The 24865-nt window shown below is 37.6% G+C and overlaps 1 protein-coding gene across 1 annotated transcript in view; it reads left to right on the top strand.

Moving 5' to 3' along the window:
• Positions 1 to 12817, top strand: part of ECHDC3 (enoyl-CoA hydratase domain containing 3) — a 351543-nt gene extending 338726 nt beyond the window's left edge. Inside the window, exon 5 of the mRNA XM_044088305.1 lies at positions 12522 to 12817. Within this exon, the coding sequence (XP_043944240.1) occupies positions 12522 to 12608 (87 nt within the window). The 3' untranslated portion in view covers positions 12609 to 12817. The remainder of the gene's footprint in view (positions 1 to 12521) is intronic.
• Positions 12818 to 24865: the final 12048 nt, after the last annotated feature.

Here is a 24865-nt window from a genome sequence, read left to right on the forward strand (position 1 = left end):
CGTGTAAGTGAAAATTGTTAAAAAGAAAAACTGTGCCTGTACTGCCTGACAGCAACAATAGAAACTTTATTGTGCCTTGTTTTTTTTTTTTCTGTTACTGCGTGTAATTCCTGTTATAGATTAAACTATGATGAGTTAATAAAAGATGTTAAAAAGAAAATAAGTCTTGTAAGACTGTTGTTAAACTCACTGGCTTCCTCATTCCTTGTATAGTTAGTGCACTTCATTGGAAGAAGGAACTGAAAGAAAAAAAATTCTCTGACTTGTTATATCTGTTACTGTTATCAGCCTTCACTGTTGCCAACTGTCACCTTTTGTAGATAAGTTTACCATAAGGATGTTAAAGGTCCTGTTTGTTAATATTAATGTACACAACTAATCTGGAGTACAAAAGTGGTCAGTCTAGCAGGAGCCAGGCTCATGTGCCATCACATTAGTTTACTGCCCTACTTTGTAACATGCATTGTGCCTTTAAGAACAGGGCTCTGTGACTGGTTGTGTAGGAATATTCACAAAATAAGTTGCATAGGAATTCAAATGTGTTAGCTAGCTAAAAAGGCAAAATTAAAAACTATTATACCTGTGGAGGCAACCTGCAAACCACAATAAGACATTAGTTCCTCAAGCAGAAAATCAGCAAAGAGGTAAGCAGAATTTTGGCAAAAGATCCTGAAACATGGAGTTTGACATCCTAGTCAGGGCCTGAGGTTGTACTTAGTGGAACACCTGTTACATAGAATTTGAATGTGGACCTGAGAAAGACCTGCAGCCTTGGAGGTTTTCCACCCTCGTAAGAGCAGCCCATTTGCTGGAAAGGCTGTATAAAGTTGTGCCAATTAAGCTACTGGTGTTCCCTTTCTATTAAAAAGGCCAGCAGACCAATATATTTTGTTTATGCTATGGAATTTGTGCTATTTGTGTGAAAAAGCCAAATGAGCTATCTCTTGTTTGCACCATGGAATTATTGAATACGTTTTCTATTTTATTTCATCTGCAACCAGTGACACCAGTGCTTCAAAGAACTTGCACTTGTAGTGTTTCCATGGACAGTTGGCCAAAGACTTGTATAACATTCCTTGTAATATATATGCTGCCAAGTGCATGGCATTTTTGGCTATTAATTCCCTATAACGCTATTACCCTGTGGTGTTTATGCTGGTGGTTTTGTGACCTACAGACAGCATTTTTTAAGTCTGTCATATTCTGTAACCCTAAACTTTGGAGGGCTTCTTGAAACTGCTCAAGTGTTAAGTATAGACTGGACAGATGGTCGTGTGACTACAACAATTAGCTTTATAGGCAAATGTAGCCACTAACACTAGAAGTGTGCCTACCATGAAAATCTTAGCAAAAATGATGATGTAAAATTTTAAATCATTACTTTTTTCTCAATTTTTTTTTTATTTTTCAAATACATTTGACTGAATTCCATAGTATTTATAGATAACATTTTAAATAACTATGTACACTATTTACATTAGCCTGACACTATAACAGTTTTTAATGTATACAGTTACTTTATAAGTATTTCCAATCCATTATCAGATTGTCTGATCAATTATTGTATAGTGTCAATCAGCGATAAGACTTTTCCCCAAGGGTTGTTGATAAATGGCTTTGGATAAATTCTTAGTTCTTTAATTTTAATTTCCAATAATGTTGTGGTCTTCAGTAGGCTGTAGAAGTCTTCCAAAGTTGGTATTGTGTTTGTATTCCATCTTGTTATACACTTCCTTGAAATTGCAAGTATAGTCCATACTAGATACATGTTTGACCTATTCAAATGAGGACCTTCATTCACATTTAATAATACAAGAGCTTTAGTTAAATAAAATGATTCATTAAATAAAGCTTGTAGAAAGTTATTAATACCATTTCAAAATGGCTTAATTTTAACACAATCAAAGAAAATGTGGTTCCAATCTTCACTGCATCCTTGCTCACATCTCCAACATATTCCTTTTATGGAAGAACTAATTTTACTGATTATGTCTAGGGTTAAGAATGCTCTGAGCAAGCATTTCCAATTAAAAACTTTCCAGTGTTGTGTAAAGGATGTATATTTTATCGATAAGATATTTGTTTTACTATCTTCAGTTAACTGTATTGAGTGTCCTTTCGTTATATATTTCCAATATGAGGTTTTAGGTGTTGTTTATAGTTTATCAATATTTTGTAAAATTTTGAAATACTGTTTCCCATGTCAAAGTTATTATATATGATTTCATGTATGTATTTTGTAAAATCAGGTATTTATTTAAATGAAAAATTGTTAATTATTCTACTTAAATCTTGCGAATATGACAGAATACTCTGTAAAGTTAGCCACTCCTGTTGAGGAATTTTGTATGTTGTTTTTATTTCTTGCATATCTAAAACTTTTAGGTCTTTGATACATTGGAGCCAACAAACAAATCCTTTCTGTTCCCAGGAATTAATAATGTCTCTATATATTTTATGTGGAAAGTTCTTTGTGACTATAAATGGTGTTATAAAATCAAACCAGATTTTTAAATCTATATTTGCATTAATAATTTTCCTAAATGAGTCAATGTAATAATTAATCATACAAGTTTTAGTGGGTTTAGTTATGTTGTATTGCATACTAATACATAATATGTACAATGGCAAATTGTTTGTATCTGTTATTTGAAATTTATTTTGTAAATCAAATTCATTTATTATTACAGTTAGTAATTCTTTCCAATTTGCTGAGTAATTTGAACTTATCCAGTCTGAGATTGTTTTAAATATTGATGCTTTTATATATGTTTCTATATCAAGAAAGTTTAATCCTCCCTGTTTCCATGGTCTGATATGATGTATTAAAGCTATTCTGTTTCTTTTAGGAAGTCATAAAAATTTTATTAGGCATGAATTTATTTATTTAAGTATATTCCTTTCTGGTAACAGTTGTATTGCCATGGCTATATATAGGATCTTGGGCAGCAAAACCATTTTTATTAACTGTAGTCTATCTTCAAATTTTAATATTATTTTGTTCCATTTTTCCACAGAGATTTTAATTGTATTGATGATGATATTTAATTTTTTTGAGACTAATTCATTATTATCCTTGCATAACTCAATTCCTAGATATTTTAAGGTAGATTCTTTTTTCCCTATGATGTAATCCCCTTAGTCTCGGTTCTTTTTTTTTTTTTATTTAAAAATAAAAATGTTGATTTTGATTTATTGAAATGGGGTCCTGAAGTCATGTGAAATTTGTCAATTAATGTATCTAATTCTTCTAATGTCTCTTTTGTATTAGATAATGCTAGTAATATGTCATCAGCAAATATCATTACTTTAGATTTGTATTGTTCATAAACATCTATTCCTTTGATTTTTATATGGTTACGAATTGAATCTGCCAATATTTCAATAGCCAAAGCGAATAGAATCGGTGACATGGGCCATCCTTGTTTAGTGCCTTTTGTTATATTTATAGATTCAGAGGTAAAAGGACCTAACTTGACATATGCTAAATTATTTGTTTATGTATTCTGTAGGAGATGAATAAAGGATGCATGACATTCAAATAGCATTAGGATTTTAAATAAATAGTCCCAATACAGGGAATCAAAGACTTTCTCTATATCTAAGCCACTTATGAGTGTTTCTTTATTTTCTTTATTAGCATAATCTATAAGAGAAATTATCCTTTTAATATTGTTATGTGTGTGTCTATGGTATATAAATCCAGTTTGATCATTATTTATTGTTTTGGATAGTGGTATATTCATTCTTTTAGTTAATATTGTCATAAATATCTTATAGTCATTATTTAATAATGATATAGGTCTATATGAGGTACAGAGGTTTGGGGATTTGTTTTCCTTTAGTATTGGTGTGATTAAGAAATATCTCCAAGAGGGTGGTGGTAAAGCTTGTGACTGAATTTCTAATAGAGTTTTATGGAAGAGGGATAGTATCTTTGATGGAAAAATGTTATATATTTCCATAATTATGTCATCTATACCTGGAGCTTTATTATTTTTACCCTCTTTTATTGTGTCTGTAATTTCTTTGTAAGATATGAGTGCTTGCAGATCTAGTTTTAATTTTTCTGGTATTTTTTATATTAGAACAGTTTTCATCTAGATTTACTTGATCAATATGTATATTTTCTTTTTGGAAATGTTCCATATAGTGATTTCTATAGGCATCAAGAATGTCACCTATATCAGAGACATTTTCCCTTTCTTTTCATGGAAGATACTTTTAATGTTATTAGCTTTTGATTGTATTTTTTTTCTTGTGGATAAATTATGTAGATATTTGGGAGAAGTGGCTAATGTATTAATTTTTAGTTTTTCTAAAGCTAAACTAGTTTGTGTTAGAATTTCATTGTATTTATTGTTTAATACTTCTACTTTCTTTTTCATCTCCGAATGATTTTGATTTTTTTCAGCTTTTACTGACAAAAGTTTGGATTGTAAATCTAATAATTCAGAATTCCATTCTCTGATTTTTTTTATACTAAGTTAGGGTTTTACCATATATGTAAACTTTTAATGAGTCCCATATCATTATTTTATTTATCTCTGTGGTGTAATTAATATCTAAGAAGAACTGTAATTCATATAATAACCAGGGTTTGAACTCTTTAATTTTAGTTATATATGCTGGAATTCTGGAGTTAAAGATTAATGGTTTGTACCCATTTTGAAGTTTTAGTATCAATGAATTGTAGTCTGAAAAGGGGCAGGGAGTGATTTCGAAATTAATGATTTTAGAGTGTAAGTCATGGGCAGCAAATATTTTATCTATTCTAGTTTGGGTGCAAATCTGTGATCTTGATAGGAAAACAACAAAGATGTATCTTCATTAAATTTGAAAGTATCTACAAGATGAAATAATTCTACCCACTTGTTTAAAGGTTTTGATACAGCAGATGTACACAGTGGTCTTTTATTTGTAGTTTCAGAAATATCAAATGTTGTGTCTTTCGGCTTTTCCCGGTTAGGGGTCGCCACAGCGGAACTCCGGTACATTTTTACGTGCCGAGTTGCCGGCCCTGATGCACAACCTTCAACGAAGGTACGCCCATTCACGCATGTCTCCACACAGAAGACGCTCTAGCTGAGAATCTAACAGAAATATCAAATATATAGTTAAAATCTCCTCCTAATATAACGTTGCCTTTATAATTATTGGAAATTAAATCCAAGTGTTTAACAGTTCCTGTTCCAATGCCCGGGAACCAGTATAGATTGGCTAGGGTCCATATTCTGTTATTGTATTAAATTATTACTAATGCCATAAGGCCTTCTGTATCTTCATACTTATGAATGATTTCTGGGTTAATCACATTTGTTTTCCATAAAATGGTTACTCCTTTTGTCCTTGTCTTATAAGTGGGATTGCACCAATATCATATATTCCTTAGGATTCCATTTGTAATTGTCATTTGTTTTGAAATGAGTTTTTTGAAGGAAGACAATTTGTGCTTTGTTTAGTTTTAAATATTTCAGTAGATTTGATCTCTTGCTAGGATTGTTTAATCCATTGATATTTATCGATAATAAAGTTAAATCCATCTTAGGTTATTTAGATTATATTTTTTGTTTTATTGTGACTATTAAACATTTTCCTCTGATAACTATAATGTATATGTTTGAGCTTTTAAAGGAAATTATCAGTTTTATACTTGAATGTTTACCAATAAAGTAATATTTTAGTCAGGCATCCTAAAAATGTTTTTGTGAAATAAATTTAAATTAATAAATGTTAACAAAACTAAGATCCGCACTAGCCATGGAATGAAATTCATTCCTAACCTGAGAGATAAACCTAAGTCCATCAGATTATCACTCATACCTTGACAATCCAGAACATCTGAGCTCCATAAATTGAATTATCATATGGAGAATATTTGTAATAGGAATAAGCAATATTTATATTATGTTGAACAGATATAGTACTATTGTAGATTAGACAGAATTCTAATACAATATAAATGTCTACTTATTGTATAAGCAATTAATATTTACATGAAAGATAGATGACAAGCAATTCAATCATAGTAAAGTAGGATATATCATATAAAAAACCTCAATAAAAGATTATAGCACACAATTATTTAACATATTTACCCTTATTGATTAAGTCTTTCAAAACTTATTACTTAATATAGATGGTAATATTTATACCTTATGTTTATAATACAATGTATTTTACTGGATATATCAGAAGTTATATTTCATTGTTTGCCAGCATTTAAGTAATCACTTTGTTTGTTGCTAACTTGCTTAAAGCATCAAGTTTGTTTTATGTGAGCATTGATGAAAGTTTGTGCATTTTAATTATCAGTGCATCCCTCTTCCTCCCATTTCCTACAGATAAGGATTTTCATATCTGTCATTTCTTATTATAAAATGAGTGAAATTATAGGTTAAAAACAACAAATTCACTTATTGTGATTAATGATTACAAGTTCCCTTTCCAGATTCATAAATTGCCATTTTATGACATATACTGAAAATTTTTAGATTTAAATGGCAACATTCTATTTTGTATAATCAGCAAAGGTTAAACTGAGTGATTATTGTCAATTTAATACTATTTGTTCAGAATGTGATTGTTACATTCTGTGGCATTCCTAGTTCAGGCTTCTATTGTTTCCCTTGAACAACTTTGTCAGTTTGATGTCATGTATAAAACATTAGTTAGCTTGGTAACAGCTTAAGTATTATGTATGGTCAAGATGGGTTACAATACCACAAAAGTTAAAGCAATTATATGACTTGTTATGCACATTTACTTATATGAGAAAATCTTCATGCTTCCCCTTGATGCTCAATATAGTGTATGTCATTTATGACAAGTTAAAACAGTAGTGGTATTGCACACAAGTCCATGTTATTAAACTGAGTGTCTATTGTCAATTTAATACTATTTGTTCAGAATATGATACATTCTGTGACATTTCAAGTTCAGGCTTCTATTGTTTCTCTTGAACAACTTTGCCAATTTGATGTCATGTATAAAACATTAACTACCTTGATAACCGCTTAAGTACTATTTATGGTCAAGATGGTTACAAAAGCTACAATTCAAGTTAAAGGAATTACATGACTTGATATGCATATTTACTTGTATAAGAAAATTGTCATGCTTCCCCTTGATGTTCAATGTAGTGTATGTCATTTATGACAAGTTAAGACAGTAGTGTTATTATCCACAAGCCCATGTTATTAAATCCTGTCTTTAATATCTAAATTCAGCAGACTGCTGCATCTTATATGACAATTATATATTTTATTTCTAGATTTACTAAAATCATACATTACATAATTATTGTGTGTGTGTGGGGGGGGGGTTGGCTGTTGCTTAGTTATTTAAGAGACCACAAGCTGTAATGCTTATTCTTATTAGCTCCTTCCAAGCATGTTTATAGAGTCCATAGACTTTAAATTATGAGACCCTTATAGTTTCTTATCTGTTATAAGTACATTTCCATCCTTACATACACACATATCAGTGCTTCAAGCACGGGCAACAATGCCTATCCAGTTTTGCCAGAATACCATTCACTACTTCATGTGGTGTGTTTCCAGACTCTTCTTAAAATATCCAAACCAATATTTGTCCTGTTTCATTCAGTGGCCACTCTGCCAGTGAACCACTCAACACAGCTTCTGTTCCCATAGATATTTCCATGAAGGAAATCTGATGACTCTCTAGCACTTCCTGGCAACCCCAAACACCCCTAGAATCAGCTATCTGAATATGCTCAACACGTCTGAGCAAGCTCACCTCCCAGACCACTGTAAAGGGTACTGCACAAGACCAAGTGCTCTTAGTCTTTCACAATAACTCAGACTTCCACTCTTATGTAAGTCCTTAATGCGTTTGGACCAAAATACATTCTAAATATAAAATTTCACTTATTTATTTATTTATTTATTTGTATCAAGAATCGATTTAATGAGCTAAATGAAGTGTTAGGAGACCATCAGTATGTGTACATGTGGTTTAAAACAGCCCCTTTATTATATATATTTTTTTAAACCAAAAGCTTCATTGCCGAGAATCATCTCAGAGGCTCCTCAGAGCCGTTAAGCATTATCGTCACTCTGTCTCCATTACCATAGCAACATGGGAGTATCTGTTTCTTTTAGTGTGTCTGTGTACTGCATACCAGAGGCTCACGATGCACCTGAGGCAAAGCTTCACTTCACTGCAACTTCAAGCCTAAATTCCCTCCCTTTCAGCGAAGCAGCAGTCAGGAAAAGAATGGAGAGCAAACAGATTTAAAAAAAAAAACCCTCCCAACAAGCTGCCACAACAAAAGATAACACATTCTTCCAGCCTTCCCACCTCTCACTCAGCAGATGTATAAACAAACTATCCCAAATCACAGTTTTATCTACCCCTTCCCCATGATCCAGGCTAAAACACCAAATGTCTCTTCCTAATACACAAGCATCAGTAAACCTCAGTTATAAGCCACAACCCACAGCTTCCTGCCGACAAAAATGGCAAAATACAATAGTTGCCAGACACAGCTGCATCCACACACAGCATGTCAGGCTTAATCAAACAGCACTCGAAGCTATGATACCTGCCTTGATTGATATTAAGTATGTTTAGACAGAATAATAATGACATTTGGACTAGCTGCCAGACACAGCTGCATCCATGCACCCCATATCAGGATTGATCAAACAGCACTCGTAGCTGTGATACCTACCATAACTGATATTAACTATATTTATTTATTTATTTGACATTTGTTGACCGGGAAAGTCCGACTAGGTTCCACAGATCCTGTTTTCAGCAGAGGCCCAGGAAGAAATGCTCCAGAAGCATGTTTTTAGAAAAATATTTAGACAGAATAATGATGACATTTGTACTAAGAGCTTGCTATTATTATTTAACCAGGATATACATGACATTTCTAAATCATAATTTAACTGAAGAAGGCATTAATCTTCATTTAAATTTTTTTTCAAAATACTCTACTGTTACTGTTATTATATATGATGTTAATTTGTTATATTTGAGTCTGAACTCTGATGAATGGTACCTTGTTGAATTAGTTAATTACTTAAATTATTATAAGTAAAATCAGTGAAAAATTAACAAGGTAAGTATTCGTTGAGTTCAAGTAGGGGAATAGAAACATCCATGTTTGTATTATATGTTGCTTTGTGACCTACCTTTGTTTGTGAAGAATTATTGGTCTCGTTGAACATTCTGAATAAATCATTACGGTTTCTCAGTTGTTTAAGAAACCCTTCTTTTTTAAATATTGCCTATTACATATCGCCTACTCAGAGGTGATCTCTGCCTAACATACAAAGCTATGTCAAACCCAGAGCTGTTGGACATGCTCCACTTAAAGAAATCCCAATCCCTCCGAGCTACATGCTCTAGGGACCTAAACCCTGTCACCACAATAAACAGAACATGCCGGAGAGATAGATTCCTATCCCAGAGACTTCCCATACTCTGGAATAAACTACCTATCTATATCAAACAAAGCTCCTCATTAGCACTCTTCAAGAAAAATCTTGATTGGATGCGAAATAGGAAATTCACCCCGGGGATCACCTCTGTGGCTCTGCTCGACAGTGGCACAGGAAAATAATTTTCTTGGGTGGCAAAAGCCAGGGTACCTTTTTGGTTGGGCTTGTATAGGCCGCAGGGCCGATAGTGTAGTACCTACCTATGAACCTATGAATAAAAACAGATGACAAGTGATGTACCATATCTTTGAGAGATGTAGTTGTAAGAGTAATTTTTTTTTGGGACAGCTATCTTGGAATCAGTTTTTTGTTTCTTCTTTCTAGCATCAGTCCAAAGATTTGTTTCTTTTATTCTTTTAAGAATAGGGGCCATCCATTCCATTTCTTCTGGGATAGATACTATGTTTTTGTTTTTGATGAATATAGTAGCTTCTTCTAGGTCATTAAAGGTTCTCATCTCATTGGCAAAAAATATTTTTATTTTGGATGGAAGGGCCAGCTGTGCTTTAATGTTGCTTTGTTTCAACAGTTTTATTATTGGCCAGACTTTTTTCCTTTGTTCTAGTATTCTGGAAGAATAATCAGTGTCAAACCTTTTCAGGCTTTGATTGTATTTTAAGGGTGATTTTCTCCAAGCAGATTTTAATATTATTTCCTTGTCCAGAAATGAAAGAAATTTTATAACTATGGATCTAAGTGGACTATTTATTGAGTTAGAAGCAGTTTTCCTCAGTGCTCTATGCACCCTTTCAATTCCAAATGAAAGTCCCTCTTTCAAGTCTAAAAACTCAGGAATCCAGGTTGTTAAGAATGAAATAATATCTTCACCTTTAGTGTTTTCAGGCAGACCAAAGATCTTTATGTTGTTTCTCATTTCCCTGTTTTCTAAGGCACCTATTTTGTTAAGCAGCCATGTATTGTGTTTAAGCAGAAGTTCTTTTTGGAATTCTTCCTCTTTGAGTCTCCCTTCAATGTCATTTAGGGAAGTCTCTATATTTTGTTATGTTTGTATTGTGTTGCTGTAATAGTTCCTTAAGAGTATCAGTCTGTTTTTTGAGAATTTAATTTGAGGTTTTCTAAGTCATTTTTAAAGCCATCCATCTTCAAAGATAGTTCCTGTAAGGTAGATGTCATCAATTGCAATTCTTTTTTCAAAGCAGCATCTGGATGAGAATTCCTTCAGTTGTTTATGTTCAGTGACTCAATATATCTCCAAGTTACTTGGCAAGAACATTTTTGCATATCTCCATCAAAACTGATAGTTTATCTATAGATTTCTGACATTTTAAACTTGAAAATAATAACATTTTCCTATATTATTATACTATGGAGCTCTCAAAATTCACTCCTCCCAATTGGCCATCTAGGCTCCGCCCCAAATCATTCCTTTTGAGCATTGCAGTGCATTAGGTAACTGGGACTCAGAAGCATGGGTGAACATCCTGTCATCCCAGCCAACAGGAGAGCTTTTAAAATATACATGGACATAGAAAGAGCTGATTACACAGACTGATATGCTAGAAGATCATCTGCTCATAGCTGGGATTACCTCTGAAGTATAAGTAATACAATTTTATAACTGAATTTATAATACTGGCAAACCATTTAGAGTACAGCTGCATAACATAAAACATATTTTAAAACCTTAGGCTAGAGCCTGATATCGTTACATTGGAAGACTTAAGGTTAGCAGTAGACAGGTTTAAAAGAGCTTTACCTACTAATGGAAGAAATTAGTATTACAATGTGATCCTAGAACCCTGTTAAACTAGTAACTTTAGTAGTACATTTATTAATTAATGATAAAATGTTTAAGATAGGCTTTTCTGTCTCTAAGTCAAAAATTCCAGTTCAAAATGTGCTTTCTTTTGTGAAATGAAAAGCAGCAAATGTGTTAATGTGTTTCAAATGGAAAAATGGTGTCACACTCCTAAGTTCTTTGCTACTAATACTGAAGGGAATGCTAGCTGTAGAAAAGTGAAAAGTGAAATGGAAATGCATGCTACAAATAATGTTGTCCGTATGAACTGTGACAAGACTACAGCTAGGAAAGTGAGTCAGAATGACTTCAGTGTGTTACAACTTAGTTGAAGTGTTCTATAATTCTAGAAGCCCTGCTAGACTATGGAAGTATCATTGCCCTTGCCAAGAGTCCCTAGTTGGTATTGTAAGTATAAGATTAGTAAAAATGGATGTTGTTTGCATTAATGGTGACAAAAAAGAATATCCCATTTGTGGTACAAATTCAAGTAGTTCTAGGCAAAATGGTACATTTTGTAGCTGCAACTACTAATCTGGCTCATGATGTAATACTAATTTTATGGCACTGTGGAAAACTTTGCTATGGTCATCACAGGGCTAATACTGTTAGTCCATCAACTAGGTTGGGTACCTATCCATGTAGGGTTTGTAGAGCATGTAGGTATATTTCTGAAGAAAAAGGTTTTGTTCATCATACCAGTGGTTTTAAATTTACTCCTAACTTCTATGCTGATTGCGCTAGTTCTTTCTTGGCATATTTGGCCCGGTGCAAGGATTGTTTATGTTTCTACTTGGGAAGACTGTTTGCCCTTTTAAGGAGCGTATTTTGGAACATATGGGTTATATTCATAATAAGGACCCTACTAGTGCACTTTATAAGCATGTGCAGGAATTTTAATGGACATAGTTTTAGTTTTTCTGCACTTCAGTTGATTCTGATAGACATGAGCGGTGGTGACATTAATAGCAAGCTAGAGTTAAGTGAGACCAAATGGATTATTAATTTTTCTGCACACAGAACCCCAGGCTTGAATGGTTATATACCTTTAAAGCCAGTGCTGAAGGCTCATGTGTTTGCTCATTGAGGTTAATAGTTTTTAATTGGGGTTTATTGTATGCATTATTTAAATGGTCATTTTTATCAGTGTTTCACTTGGTCTAAAGAAGTGCAGAGTTCCTGCACGAAAACACTTAGCACTTACCTCTATCAATAAATTGCTGTACCTTAGCTGTGTTTGGCTGCCTTATCTGTTTTTTTTTTTTTTATGTTTCATTTTCGAACAGATTCCAAGTGATCAATGTGGAACTATGGACTGTGCCAAGAGTGGCATAAGGAATCTGCCAAGCAATATAATATGTGCATTAAATTAGCAGCAGAATCAGCATGTAGGCAAGCTCCCTCCTTCACAGATCGAAGAACAAATCTAAAGATTAGAGTAGTTGATGCTACTACAATGACTGAAAGGTATGAGTGCAGTAGTCAGAAAGTAACTGTGCAAAAGAAGTAACAATCTGGTTTAGAAATGTCATACTTAAGTAAAATAGCATACTGATATGCTAAAAATGTGTGTTATTATCATACAGTTGTAGAGAATGCATTAATTAAAGGCTGCATGGACTGTCATGCATTTTAATTTAAACAATAAACTGCTAAATACATGAATGCATATCTCCTCTTTATGGAGCTGTGATGTGGAGAATACTAGAATGTTGCAGAGTCTGAGGGGTTGCTGAGAAAAACAAACAAAAAATTGGTGATCTGGTGTGAGGTATCCAAAAATTATTGTGGGGAGTGGGACTTGTGTGGGCAACACATGCAATACACACACCCCAAGGAGTGGGGAGAGAGAGTACATAGAAGAGGGGTAGGATAAAGGGGTGACACACGGAAGAAGAAAAAGGAAGGTCAAAAGGAGGATCTAAGGGGGAATAGGTATTTTTGGGGAATAGGAATAGACACCATTTTTTTCAGAGAGAAGAATTAATGAGTTGTTGCTAAATGGTAGAGGATAATTGGGCTGAGAAGAAACACAAAACCTAAATAACACCACCTGATTCAAGTATACAGTAGTGCAATACAAAGGGACAGGGTATGCCACATATACAGTAGATAGGCAGACAATAGCTAGGCAGACAGCACAGGAGGAAGCATGGGATTGCAGCTACAATCCCAAACAAATGAAGGATACAACCTTTCTCATGGCTGACTATGCCATCAAGACATGCACTAATGTACTCAAACTATTGCTGTGGTGTTGTCACCTGTGACTGGGGGCCTTGTTGTGGATGAGGAATGACTGATGGTGTAGTATTTGGAGTGATACCTTTCAAAAAAGAACACAAGGAGCTGCACACATGCTCTATGTTGTCAGCTATGGATGTGTACAAAGGTGACATAGGCTATACCTGATAATCCAGACAGGTAGGCTCATAGGACCAGCAGACAGGATTTAACTTTGAACTTTGCAGATGGGAGGCAGACATATTGCCACTATGGCATAATGTGAGTATGATAGTTGCCTGATACATAGTTCAGCAAGAGAGAATGTTAAAAGAATACATACAAGAGTGGCCAACATGAAACTCAGGTAGACTTTCTCCTAGTAAGAAAAGGGCAGTGGGGTAGAATTAGTGATTGCAAGGTCATCCCCAGTGAAACAGTTGGCCCACATCATAAACCACTGGTTGCCACAATCAGCTGCAAGCAGTGGATAGAGAAGGCTCTAAGGTCAACAGAAACTAAGCTGAAAACCTTGAACTTGACTGCAGAAAAAGCACAACAGTTTAAGGAAATGCTGTGGGCTCTAGCACCTCAGGAAGAAGGAAAAATAGGTGGAGTTGAAGAAGAATGGTGGCTCCTCAAAACAGTATGTGTGAAGATTATAGAACAGTTATGCAGCTAAGCCAGGTGTAGAAATAAGCTACATAAGAAAAGTTGGTGGTGAAATGCTTAAGTACAGAAAGTCATCAAAAGAAAGGAAGAGTATAGAAAAAAGTGAGAGATGGACCAGGCAAAGAGGGAATACTGGTTGGCTAGCAAAGAGTCTAAGAGATCAATTGCAGTAGCGAAGAACAAGGCATCAGAGATGACCTGCCAGCTCCAGGAACTTGGCTCTATAGATGGCACAAAAAACTACATCAGATTGCAAAGATAAGATAGAGAACATAGTCATCAGGCACCCTTGATAAGGGATGCCAGAACAACCTGTTTAGCATCCACAGGACATCAAAGGCAGATGGAAGGAGTTCTTCCAGCAGCTTCTGAATTAAAAGAAAAAAACAACAGAAGTTGTACTACCTCAGACACAGCCTACAATGAAAGAAGAAGATAGGCCCACCCTAGAAGAAGCTACTGTACTAAAAAAAATGAAGTCAGGTAAAGCAGCAGGTTCAAATGAGGTCACAGTAGATATAATCAAATTTTTGTGTGAGTTGGGCAGAAATGGCTCCAGAGCATGCTTATAACACTATTGAGAGAAATTCATATCCCACAAAAATGAGGAATAAGCATACTGCTGCCAGTATACAAGAACAATGGGGACATTCACAACAATGGGCAGTATTGAGATATCAAACTCCTGTCATACTGTATGAAAATTCTGGAAAGAGTGATAAATTAATATGCAGAGTTATACAACATGTGATAGAAGATTAGCAGTTCAGATTCAGACCAGGATGCAGCACAATATTTGCCATGAAACAGATAGATTCATTCCTCATCTCTAGCTTCTTCTCAACTATCTGGCCATTTCTAAACTTGGGGAAAGCATATTGCAAGGTTGCATGATAACTGATTTGGGCAGTCATGCAATGGTTAGATGTCTCAGAAACATTAGAATTAGTGCAGGCTGTGTACAAGAATCCAGTCAAACAAGTACAAGCAATGTTTGGACTCACAGAGGGGTCCCCAGTGGGAATGGGTGTGCATTTGGGTTCAGCTCTGAGCCCACTGCTGTTCATACTGGTGATTAGAGTACATTAATGAGCAGATCAGAGGGAACAGATCATCAACAAAGTTGCTGTTTGCAGATGATGTGGCATTAGAGGCAGACTCTGAACAAGTACTCCATCAAAGTATAGGAGAATGGAAAGCAAAACTGAAGACACATGGGGTGAAAATAAGTACAGATAAGACATACAGATAAGACTGTTGCAATGGCAGCAAATGGAGATTAGAAGAAGCTGAAAAATGAGATAGAAGGGAAAATAGTGGAACAAGTTAACAGCTTCAAGTACCTGGGAGGGGTGGTTAAGGAGAAGGGAAGTCTGAATGAGGAAGTCAAAGCTAGAATTAGAGGAGCTGCAGTCAAGTGGCACAGTGTATCAGGGGTAGTGTATGACAGAAGAATGCCAAAAAAGCTGAACAGTAAGGTGTACAAATCAGTGGTGTGACCAATACAACTATATAGTGCAGAAACCTGGGCAGTCAAAGCAGAACAGTTGAGGAAAATAGAGGTTATATAGATGAATTGTCTGATATGGGTGGTAGTATGCATACTGTGGGACAGGTGAAGAAATGAGGATATCAGAGCAGAAGCTGAATTAGCTCCAGTTGCAGAGAATGTCAAAGAGAACAGGTTACGATGATTTGGGCACACAAGTACTGATGCTAAAGACAATCTGATGAACATCTGAGACAGACAGGAAGAATGCAAGCGGAATGAGGACATCCAGCAAAGAGATGAATAGATAGTGTAGAAAAGAGTTGTGACAGCCAGGCATGACAGTCAAAGAAGGTAGGAGAATGTCACTGAATTGAGAGAGTGAGTGAAAGTTGATGTGACATCATGACCCCCTGTATGAAATGGGAAAAACGGGGCTAATGATGGTGACGACGAAGATGAATAAGTGGTACATATTGATATCTTTTCATGGTAATAAAAAATGCACCTGGTCCAACAGTGGGTTATCATTACATAAACACAGAAAAGTGCAAGTAAATGCTACAAGCTTATATACAACACAATATGCTATCAGTGCACATTAATCAGGCCTACCGCATATATACCATATGTATACATTTCCACAATCCCTAATATGCTACAGCTAATGATACTAGGATTACATCTACAATGGTATCTGTTAAAGTGATGTGCACTATACATATGGTGCTGTGAGCTTAGTGTGGCCACAGCTCTTTAGCTGTAGTGCACTACCATTATGTCATTTGTGGCATCACACATACAGGACAATGTGCAAGCATACCAAATGAAGTTGCTTGTTCTAGCTGCATGACATAGACATGATAGTATACACCAGTTCCACAGTACTGTTAATTGAGGTACAAGCAGCTAACAGCTAACTATGGAAGCCTAATCAGCTGCTACCGCAAAGTAATTCTGCATTTCCATGTGCAACCAATGATGTTGCCACTGGAATGTGATTGTAAGTGTACATCGCATCTATGTACAATTTTTGTTGTATAGAATGCATGCATACAAAACTGGCATAACAAGCAAGGAGACATGCATGCTATGAAGTCCAATGGGTCACCTGGCAAGTGATACCGCAGGTGGACTTCCTATGGTGCTGCAGTACTGGAATTAAAGGGAGAACATGGTCATTATATGGCAGAAGGTACACAGATGTGTGCCATGATACCTATAATTATAATCTGCATATGGTAGCCACATAGATGATGTGACACATTGAAGAAACACAAAAAACATAATACTCTTCTGAGGGACCTTCCTGGTGGGGCTGAAGCTCACAGATGAGGTCCATTGTGATCTTATGGCAGGAGTCGAGCATCACAGTAGGCCATGTCACCAAAGAACTGCCCCATCAGGGCCTGCATCTGTTCTCAAAACACATCCTGGATGACCTCCCACATTTACTCTTGGAAATTCTCTCCTCTCAGTGGGGTATGTGTTTGCTGCTCAAATTCAGATGTGGCATGGGATCATCCTGGATCCTCTCCCTGTGTTGTTCCTTCCTGCTCTGATTTGGTGTCCTCTGACAAGGATCAGGCTCATTGTCTCCACTGTCGTCTCTCAGTGGTGGGGGGCTCTGACATTGTGGGTCCCTTGTAAGATGCAATGTCAAGTGCTAAATCTGTGTCATGTGCAATTCAGTGCAATAATGTAGTGTATGTTTAGCTTGTGTGCTATTGACTAAACATCAAATATATTTTCCCCATGCATGTGCACAGGATTTGTGTGTGACTGCAGGACATACATGTGTTATGTCACATGTAATACACCTGATTAGCAACTGGGTACATATGGTGAGCACACTAGGTTAATACACAGTCATGTTTGCATATTGAAGTGAATACAGCTCTTACTGCATACTAATGGGTAGAGTAACAAATATTCTAAACTGAAATAATATTACAAACACATGGAGGATAGCTCCACGATGAAAGTCATTGTGCACATTCCTCACAGTCAAATTTCATCTCCATTCTGTGCTGCACCTGTCTGTCCATCAGTGGCACTATTTGTACACAAACTATATATCAAATGTAGATTTGTTTGTGAGATACGGTGCATCACACTCAATAAATAATGACCTGAATCACTGCAATACGTCTTGCTGAATATTAGTAAATAATTGTCAGTGTACATGTGGTCAGTGAGGCAGTCCCACAATGAATGATTACTGTTATGTGAAAATTGACAGTGTACATGAAAGTCTGCTTTTGCCCTGGACTGTTTAGGTAAAACTTTAAAATGAATGCACATGTACTGTCAGCTTGCCCTAACTGTATGAAAAAAACATGAGTAGGAATAATAGCATCCTACGCAGATATTAACAGTATTGCTTTTGCACTATGACCTGTTACCTATATACTACTAAGAAACTTCCTTATGTGACTATAACATACACACACTACTGCATACTGGACAAAAGACCATACATGGAACTGTCTGTATCCATATGAAATAGCATATAAACCTACAGCTGAGCCACACACCTGCTGTAAATATGCCCTGCCTAGCAAAATAAAGAACTTCAAATGGCAGCAGTTGCCCTGTTGGAACAGGTAGCTAGAGTGCACCACTCTGCACTACATGGTTTGTGTAGTACCTGTACACACACTTTATACAGATTGAGTCATAGTAGTCTCAAGAGAATGCAGACAGTATAAAACTATTAACCTGGACTTGACAGAAACCACAGAGAGTTGTTACACATGTGCAATACACAAAAGCTTGTGTGGTGTCCATCACAATAAGTTTCATGTGATCACTACTTAGGTGATGTAGAAATCAAGTATCTGTGTATATATGTATTAACAGAAGTATTATGATATATTATATTCTGTATAACCCAAAGTTGTCAGTAGCGGCATGGTTGAGCTCACAATATCCAGAACACAAGTGGTATTCAGTGTAATCAGGAGTGGTGCATCATGGTAGCAAATACTTGTTCCTAATCACCTCCGTGGTGCTACTGGGCATGAAAGTGCAACATAATGTATGACTGGTGCTGCTTTAATTATCTACAAGATTGACAACAATTGCAGATTTTCTTACCTCTGTCCCTTAGTTGCTCCACTGGATGGTACAGCCAGTGTACCATCATATCCCTGTTGGCTGAGATTTTTATTCAGCTAATGGAAGACAAGAGAATGGCACTGGTTAACATACATTATCACAACAACTGAAGTATGCATTAGAAATATCATACCTAAATAATGTCTCTTGTACATCATGGTGGAGGTGGACCAGTACAGTCTTATGTTATCACCTAGGTGCACTTCCATCAGCATTACAGCCACGTACAGCTAATGAACTGCAGGTGATCATTCTTGTAAGTACAACATACTCCTTGGTTGTGAATCACTGTATTCAAAAGGTTAGGTATATTATTGTATGACTGTGTTTGTAGCCTGTGCAGTGCAACATATAAACACCTGTACACAATTACAGTAATACCCCAAAGAGATGCACCTGGATTTCAACTCATACTATCTGCAGTGAAGTTGAGATTGCTGTCTTTTGCACCACATAGAGTACTCTGAAAATGATGTGAGATATGTGTGCAATAAACCATTATCACATAACAATTAGTTGCATAATGCAATTGTAAACAAATGTCATATATAGATATATGTGAAACTGACAGACAGGTTTAGGACTACATAAACATACCTGTAAGTATAATATAAAGAAGAAAATGCTCTTGCACATAATTGTATACACATACCTAAATATATCATTATAAATACAAACATTGCTTTTGCCTCTCAAAGTACATACTTATGCACAGATGCAATGTATGATAAGCATATGTACATTACTTTATAAATACATGCAATAACCTTAACTAACCTGTTTAATATTGTGTGTGGGGAGAGGGGGTTGCAGGAGTTATTAATATTCTTAATTTCTGATAATGCATGCAAAAAACTCAGTTTATGAAATTATTGAGATGTAACTTCTCTAAATTTGATAATCATTGAGCTCCACATGGGTTTAATTTATTTTCTAGTTGCTAGTTGCTTTATCCCCCATTGTGCCTGCCAGCTGTCAAGCCTCCCTCATAGGCCTAGCCCATTCATTCCCCCATTCTGGGTATTTTTCATTGAGGTTGGGAGTTGGCCGGGGGGGGAGCATTGTACAGCAATCATTATGGTTTGTGACCTTGCCAGCATGCAGAAAATATGGGCATTTTTGTCATGGCCCTACCTTGCCCCCTTGATGCCAGGTGGAAACATCCACATCATCACAGGACACCCACCTATATGTGCATACTGCCACACACACACCTTTAAGGGCTGCTTTCTTTAGTTTAGGATTGCTAAGCCTTTGCACAAGTGCTGTGGTTTTGATGTTGGGTACATTCTTCTGACTGGGACTGCCATCTTCGTCCCCCTCCGTGATGTGTGAGACAGTGTAAGCCACGTATAACCCCCACATGGTTCTACCAGCATCCAGTTGCTAATGAAACTTGGGTCTTCCAGGTCATACTCAAAGCTTTATCCCTGTACACCACAGAACTGGGTCACATGAGCAAAAATTTTGTCAGCAGTATATGCTGAAAATGGTAGAGATTAATTCTGTTTATATTTAAGGTTTGCCAAAACCACCCACTCACTACAGATTTCCCAACTAAAGCTAAAATGAAATACTCCACAATGACTCGCTGAATCTTGTTTTAAACATAAGTTACTCATGCTACAACCAATTTTAAATTACTCCCAATTATACATTGAACTCTGTTATATCAGGCACGTTTTTTTCCTGAAAATTTTCATAGTTTTGTAAAAATAAAATAAAAATGTTCAAAGTTTTGGAGTTAAGGAAGAATAATTCTTTAAAATCAGCCAACAATGTTGTAATTAAAATGCATCTTTCTTTCAGCTTTACTAGGCAGGTATACCTGATGACCGGTTTCGACTAACAAGCCTTCCTCAGTGACTCAGTGAAGAAGGCTTGTTAGCCAGAACCAGTCTGTCTGTGGCCTTTTTTATTATGGAATAAAGAAATAAGATTGCTGACCATGTTGTGCTGGCCTTTGTGTGTGTGTGTGTGTGGGGGGGGGGGGGTGTAACAAATGTACCATTTGAAAGCACTGTTATGGTCAGGTCTTGAGCTATGGAAGCATATGACAGATTTATCTTTTTTCCACTTTTGGAGCATAATTACAGTGCTCCACATGCTACATATTACTTCTGTGGTAATGGCAGAACCCTTGTTATTAGCAGCATGCAAGATATTTTGAGGCTTACTTCTTCCTCATTTTGTCATCATCTTCGGGTATTCCTGTGGCTAATTATGTGCATTGTGTACTGTAGGTTTTATATTGCATGCAATTTTCTTTTATACACGTTCTTTGCAGAAATGGTTGTTCCTTGGACTGGATGCTAGTAGTAGTCAATATAAAATGGTGCAGAATGTTTTTTGTTTTGTTATCTAACTTTGGTATAGGAAGCAGAAAGTTTTCATGTTGTTTAATTAGAGTGAATTTGTGTATTTAATAGCTTTGCTCTTTTGTAGTGACAAGCTGAAGATGGTGCAATGAGAGTGAGAGCTACATTTTACTTACAACTTGTATTGAATAGGGAACAAAATATGTATTATTTAAAATGGTAGAATATACAAAGATGTACATGCTTTAAGAAAAGATGTATACTAAATCATTGTTGAATGTACTGTGTGTGCAGAGACAGTGTTTCTGAAAGTGTTATTTATGATATTTGTTTGAAATCTAAAGTTTAAAGCAAGCTAGCTGAAATACTTTTACTAAATCTTCATATTGCCACAGCATCTAAAAATATAGTCGTAACCAAAACAAAAGCTTGCATCACAGGCATGAAAGCACTGCTGAATAAGAAAGCAACTTTGTGTTTTACCACACCCCTATGCTAAATTTATGGACTGCATGATTTGTCATTTGCTTTTATCTGTTTAAACCTACTAGGCACAAACCTCTTTTAAGGGTGACTTGGGACTCAGGAGCATTGTCTAAGAAATTTGTTCAGGTTGCACGTTTTTGAGACAAACCAACTACTCCTATCTGTGGGGTAGCACAACGGGTCTATATCACTTCAGCAAAAATTCAGTGCATCACTTACACCGAACATGCCATTCATTGAACTGTTCATACTGAGATTGTGGTACAGTGAGGATCGGGAAATTTGCCCTTTCACCACTGTAGTGCGATCTTGGAGTTGGTATATATAATTAATGGGGGCTGTGGGGGGCACAGCCCCTTACAAGAGAAGATTTTGATGAATGACATTTCCGATGAAATGCTGTTCACTGAACTGTCACTTTGCTGAAGTGATATAGACCCGCACAACCTTGGATTAAGACTATATAATCATAAGGGTTGTGGGGGGGTCACATCTTCCCACATCATGGGGTACAGATGAACATAGCTTCCTTATAAAACACTTTAATGCTTTTGTTATACTTTTAACACTCCAATTCTATAAAATATTTTAACATTTAATTTTAGAGTGTATTATTACAGATTAGTTTTATTTGCAATTATTTTTTTTCTTAGGTACCCATTATTTGAAATGACTGGATGCAATATGACCAGGATACTGTGAGAGACTTAGTTAGTTCATTGGCAAGTTTATTTTATTTGTTGTTCATTCTTTAACTGGGTAGGTGGACAGAACGTAGCAAGAACATTTTCAACCATGCTTCAGCAATAAACAGAAAGTAAGCAAAAACAGCAATCTGGTACAAATGATTCAAGCATGTGGTATACATTTGCAGTAGTTAATACAGTAGAGGTAGACTACATGTGACAAAACTGTCTACAAATAAATGAACAGAAATCAGGAATAAACATAGAGAGCTATACTTCAAAGCAGATATGGAGTCTTAAATACCAAAACATTTTCCACCTTATACTATGAAACCATATAATCTGAAGTAGGGAGTTCATTTGTCAGCAACCTGTGGGTCTTGGATCCGATATCGGATCCGAGCCTGCAACTTGTTTCAAGCTAATGGATCTGAGCTCCTAGCTCCTCCCCTCACCTATAATCCCCTACTAACCCTCCATGACCTCAGATCTAGTTTGCCGCGCTTGTGGATAGCTGGATTCCTGTGAGCTCGTCTAGTAATTGGCAGTTAAGTTTAAATTTTCTGTCAACTTTCTTCTTTTTTCACAAAAATATAAAGTGTGTAAGTGTTAGGTTCCCTGTAGAGTAAAAATATTTTCTTTTAAGTAGTTTTTTTCCTTCCCTTCGCTGGTCATTAGAGAGTGTGTGTTGTGTGTGTGTTTCGGGGCCTGTGTGTGTGTAACATTACTTTTTTCTTTAAGTATGGCTGAGGCCCCAAACACCATTTTTTCTAAATGTACCGAGTGTGGCCATAAGTTCTCCCCGGCTGATGGCCACACTCGGTGCGTTCGGTGCCTTGGGGTTGAACACCTCACCTCAGGCTGTACCATTTGTGCAGCGTTCAACCCCAGGGCACTGAAAGAGCGGAGGTCAAAGCTGGTCTTGGCGGGACTTTTACCCCCGGACTCAGCTCCGGCCTTCGTTGCTCCCATGGCTCCACCACAGGCTGTGGTTGCTGCCATTCCTGCCCCCCTTCCTCCGGCCGGGACTCAAACTCCCACTAAAGCATCAGAGGACAGGGAGGCCAGGAGGGAGAAATGGAGGGAGAAGCACCACAAGCGGCAGGCCGAGATGTCCGTTTCGGCCCCGCCAGCTAAGCGGGCTTCTCCCTCTACTGCTTCTAGGTCTCCTCTTCCTCGGCTCCGATCCCCTTGTTTCTCCCCAGGGCCCGAGGAGGAGGAGTCCCGATCTCCATCGAGGCGGCATTCCAGGCCTGCCTCGGTGACCTCTTCGAGATCGACCTTAAATATGTCCGATGCAGACTTGGACCGGATGATGCGAAGGTTCATCCAGGCCCAGCTGCAGATGGGAGTGCTCTTGCCTCCCCCCCCCTTTGGGGGAGAGCTCGACACCATCCTATTGCTCCTTCTCCGACCCGCTATCCAGGTTTGGAGCGTTCGGAGCCGAGCAGCGTTGGAGCCGGGGGTGGGTCAGCGCCGACAGTACTTGGTACTTCGGATCCGACCCTGCCCTCGAGCCTGTCAGATCCGACCTCTCGGAGCCGTGGCCCAAGCTTCGGATCCGAGGGATTCAGTGTGCCTTCGGCTCCATCCAGGTCGGAGCACACTGGTCCTTCGGATCCGATGGTCTCAGCGCCGGTTCCGATCCCTTCATCGGATCCGAGTGGGAGCCAACTCTTGGAGCCCAGAGAGAGTGGTTCCCCCTCGGCTTTCAATGTTGTGGAGAGGGCTCTGTTGAGAGCATCCGGACCCCCGGTCCTTGTCTCGGCTCCTCCCTGCACTCACTCTCTGCTGGGCCAGGCTTCCATCACCCAGCCAAAGGGACAGCCTGCTTCAATGTCCCAGATAGTTCCATTGGAACAGGATGTTGCTGGCGAGGCCTCCTCGGACAGCCCCCCCGAGAAAGTGCCCCGCAAGCATAAGTGCAAGAGAAGGCACGTGGACTCCCCTGAGTCCTTAACTGAGGACACGGACTTGGAGGAAGGAGAAGGCTCCCCAAGATCACCCCCTGAGGATGTCTCCTTTGGAGACATCATGGAGATGCTGAGGATCAGAGGTGGGTGGTCTGCCCCCAAGTCTTCCTCCGACGAGTCCGTGTTTCTGGAGGCATTCGAAGCAGGCCCATCTACCTCTTGGGTGTCCCCTCCGGCCGACCCCTTGGTGGACCTCATTACCACCAGGGCGTGGAAGGATCCGGACACCGTGGAGCCAATACCAAAACGCCCGGACAGAATACTAAGCCCCCCTTAGACCAATCGCACTGGAGCAAGGGCCCCCCCGTAGATGCCATGTTGATGGTGGCAGCCACGAAGAGGGAACTAGCTCAGGAGAACCCCTCAGTCCATCCACCGAGCAAGGAGTCCCGCTCGATGGACCGCTTAGAGAAGCGAGTTTTTAGTTCAGTGACCTTCTCGGTAAGGTCTCTGAACTATATGGCACATGTCATCAGGATGCAGCGGGATCTTATCAAAGAATATGCTGCCTCCCCTCCTGAGTCCATGTCGGCGGAGGACAAGCAATTGTACTCCACCCAAATGGCCACTCTGAGATCAATTTCAAATACCTCTATGCGGCTATTGTCCCATGCCACCGAGGGAGCTGCTAGGGCTAGCGGAGCAGGCCTAGTCATGAGACGT

This window comes from Protopterus annectens, chromosome 11.part0 (genome assembly GCF_019279795.1).
Source record: "Protopterus annectens isolate FY-2018-M chromosome 11.part0, PAN1.0, whole genome shotgun sequence".
NCBI lineage: Eukaryota > Metazoa > Chordata > Ceratodontiformes > Protopteridae > Protopterus > Protopterus annectens.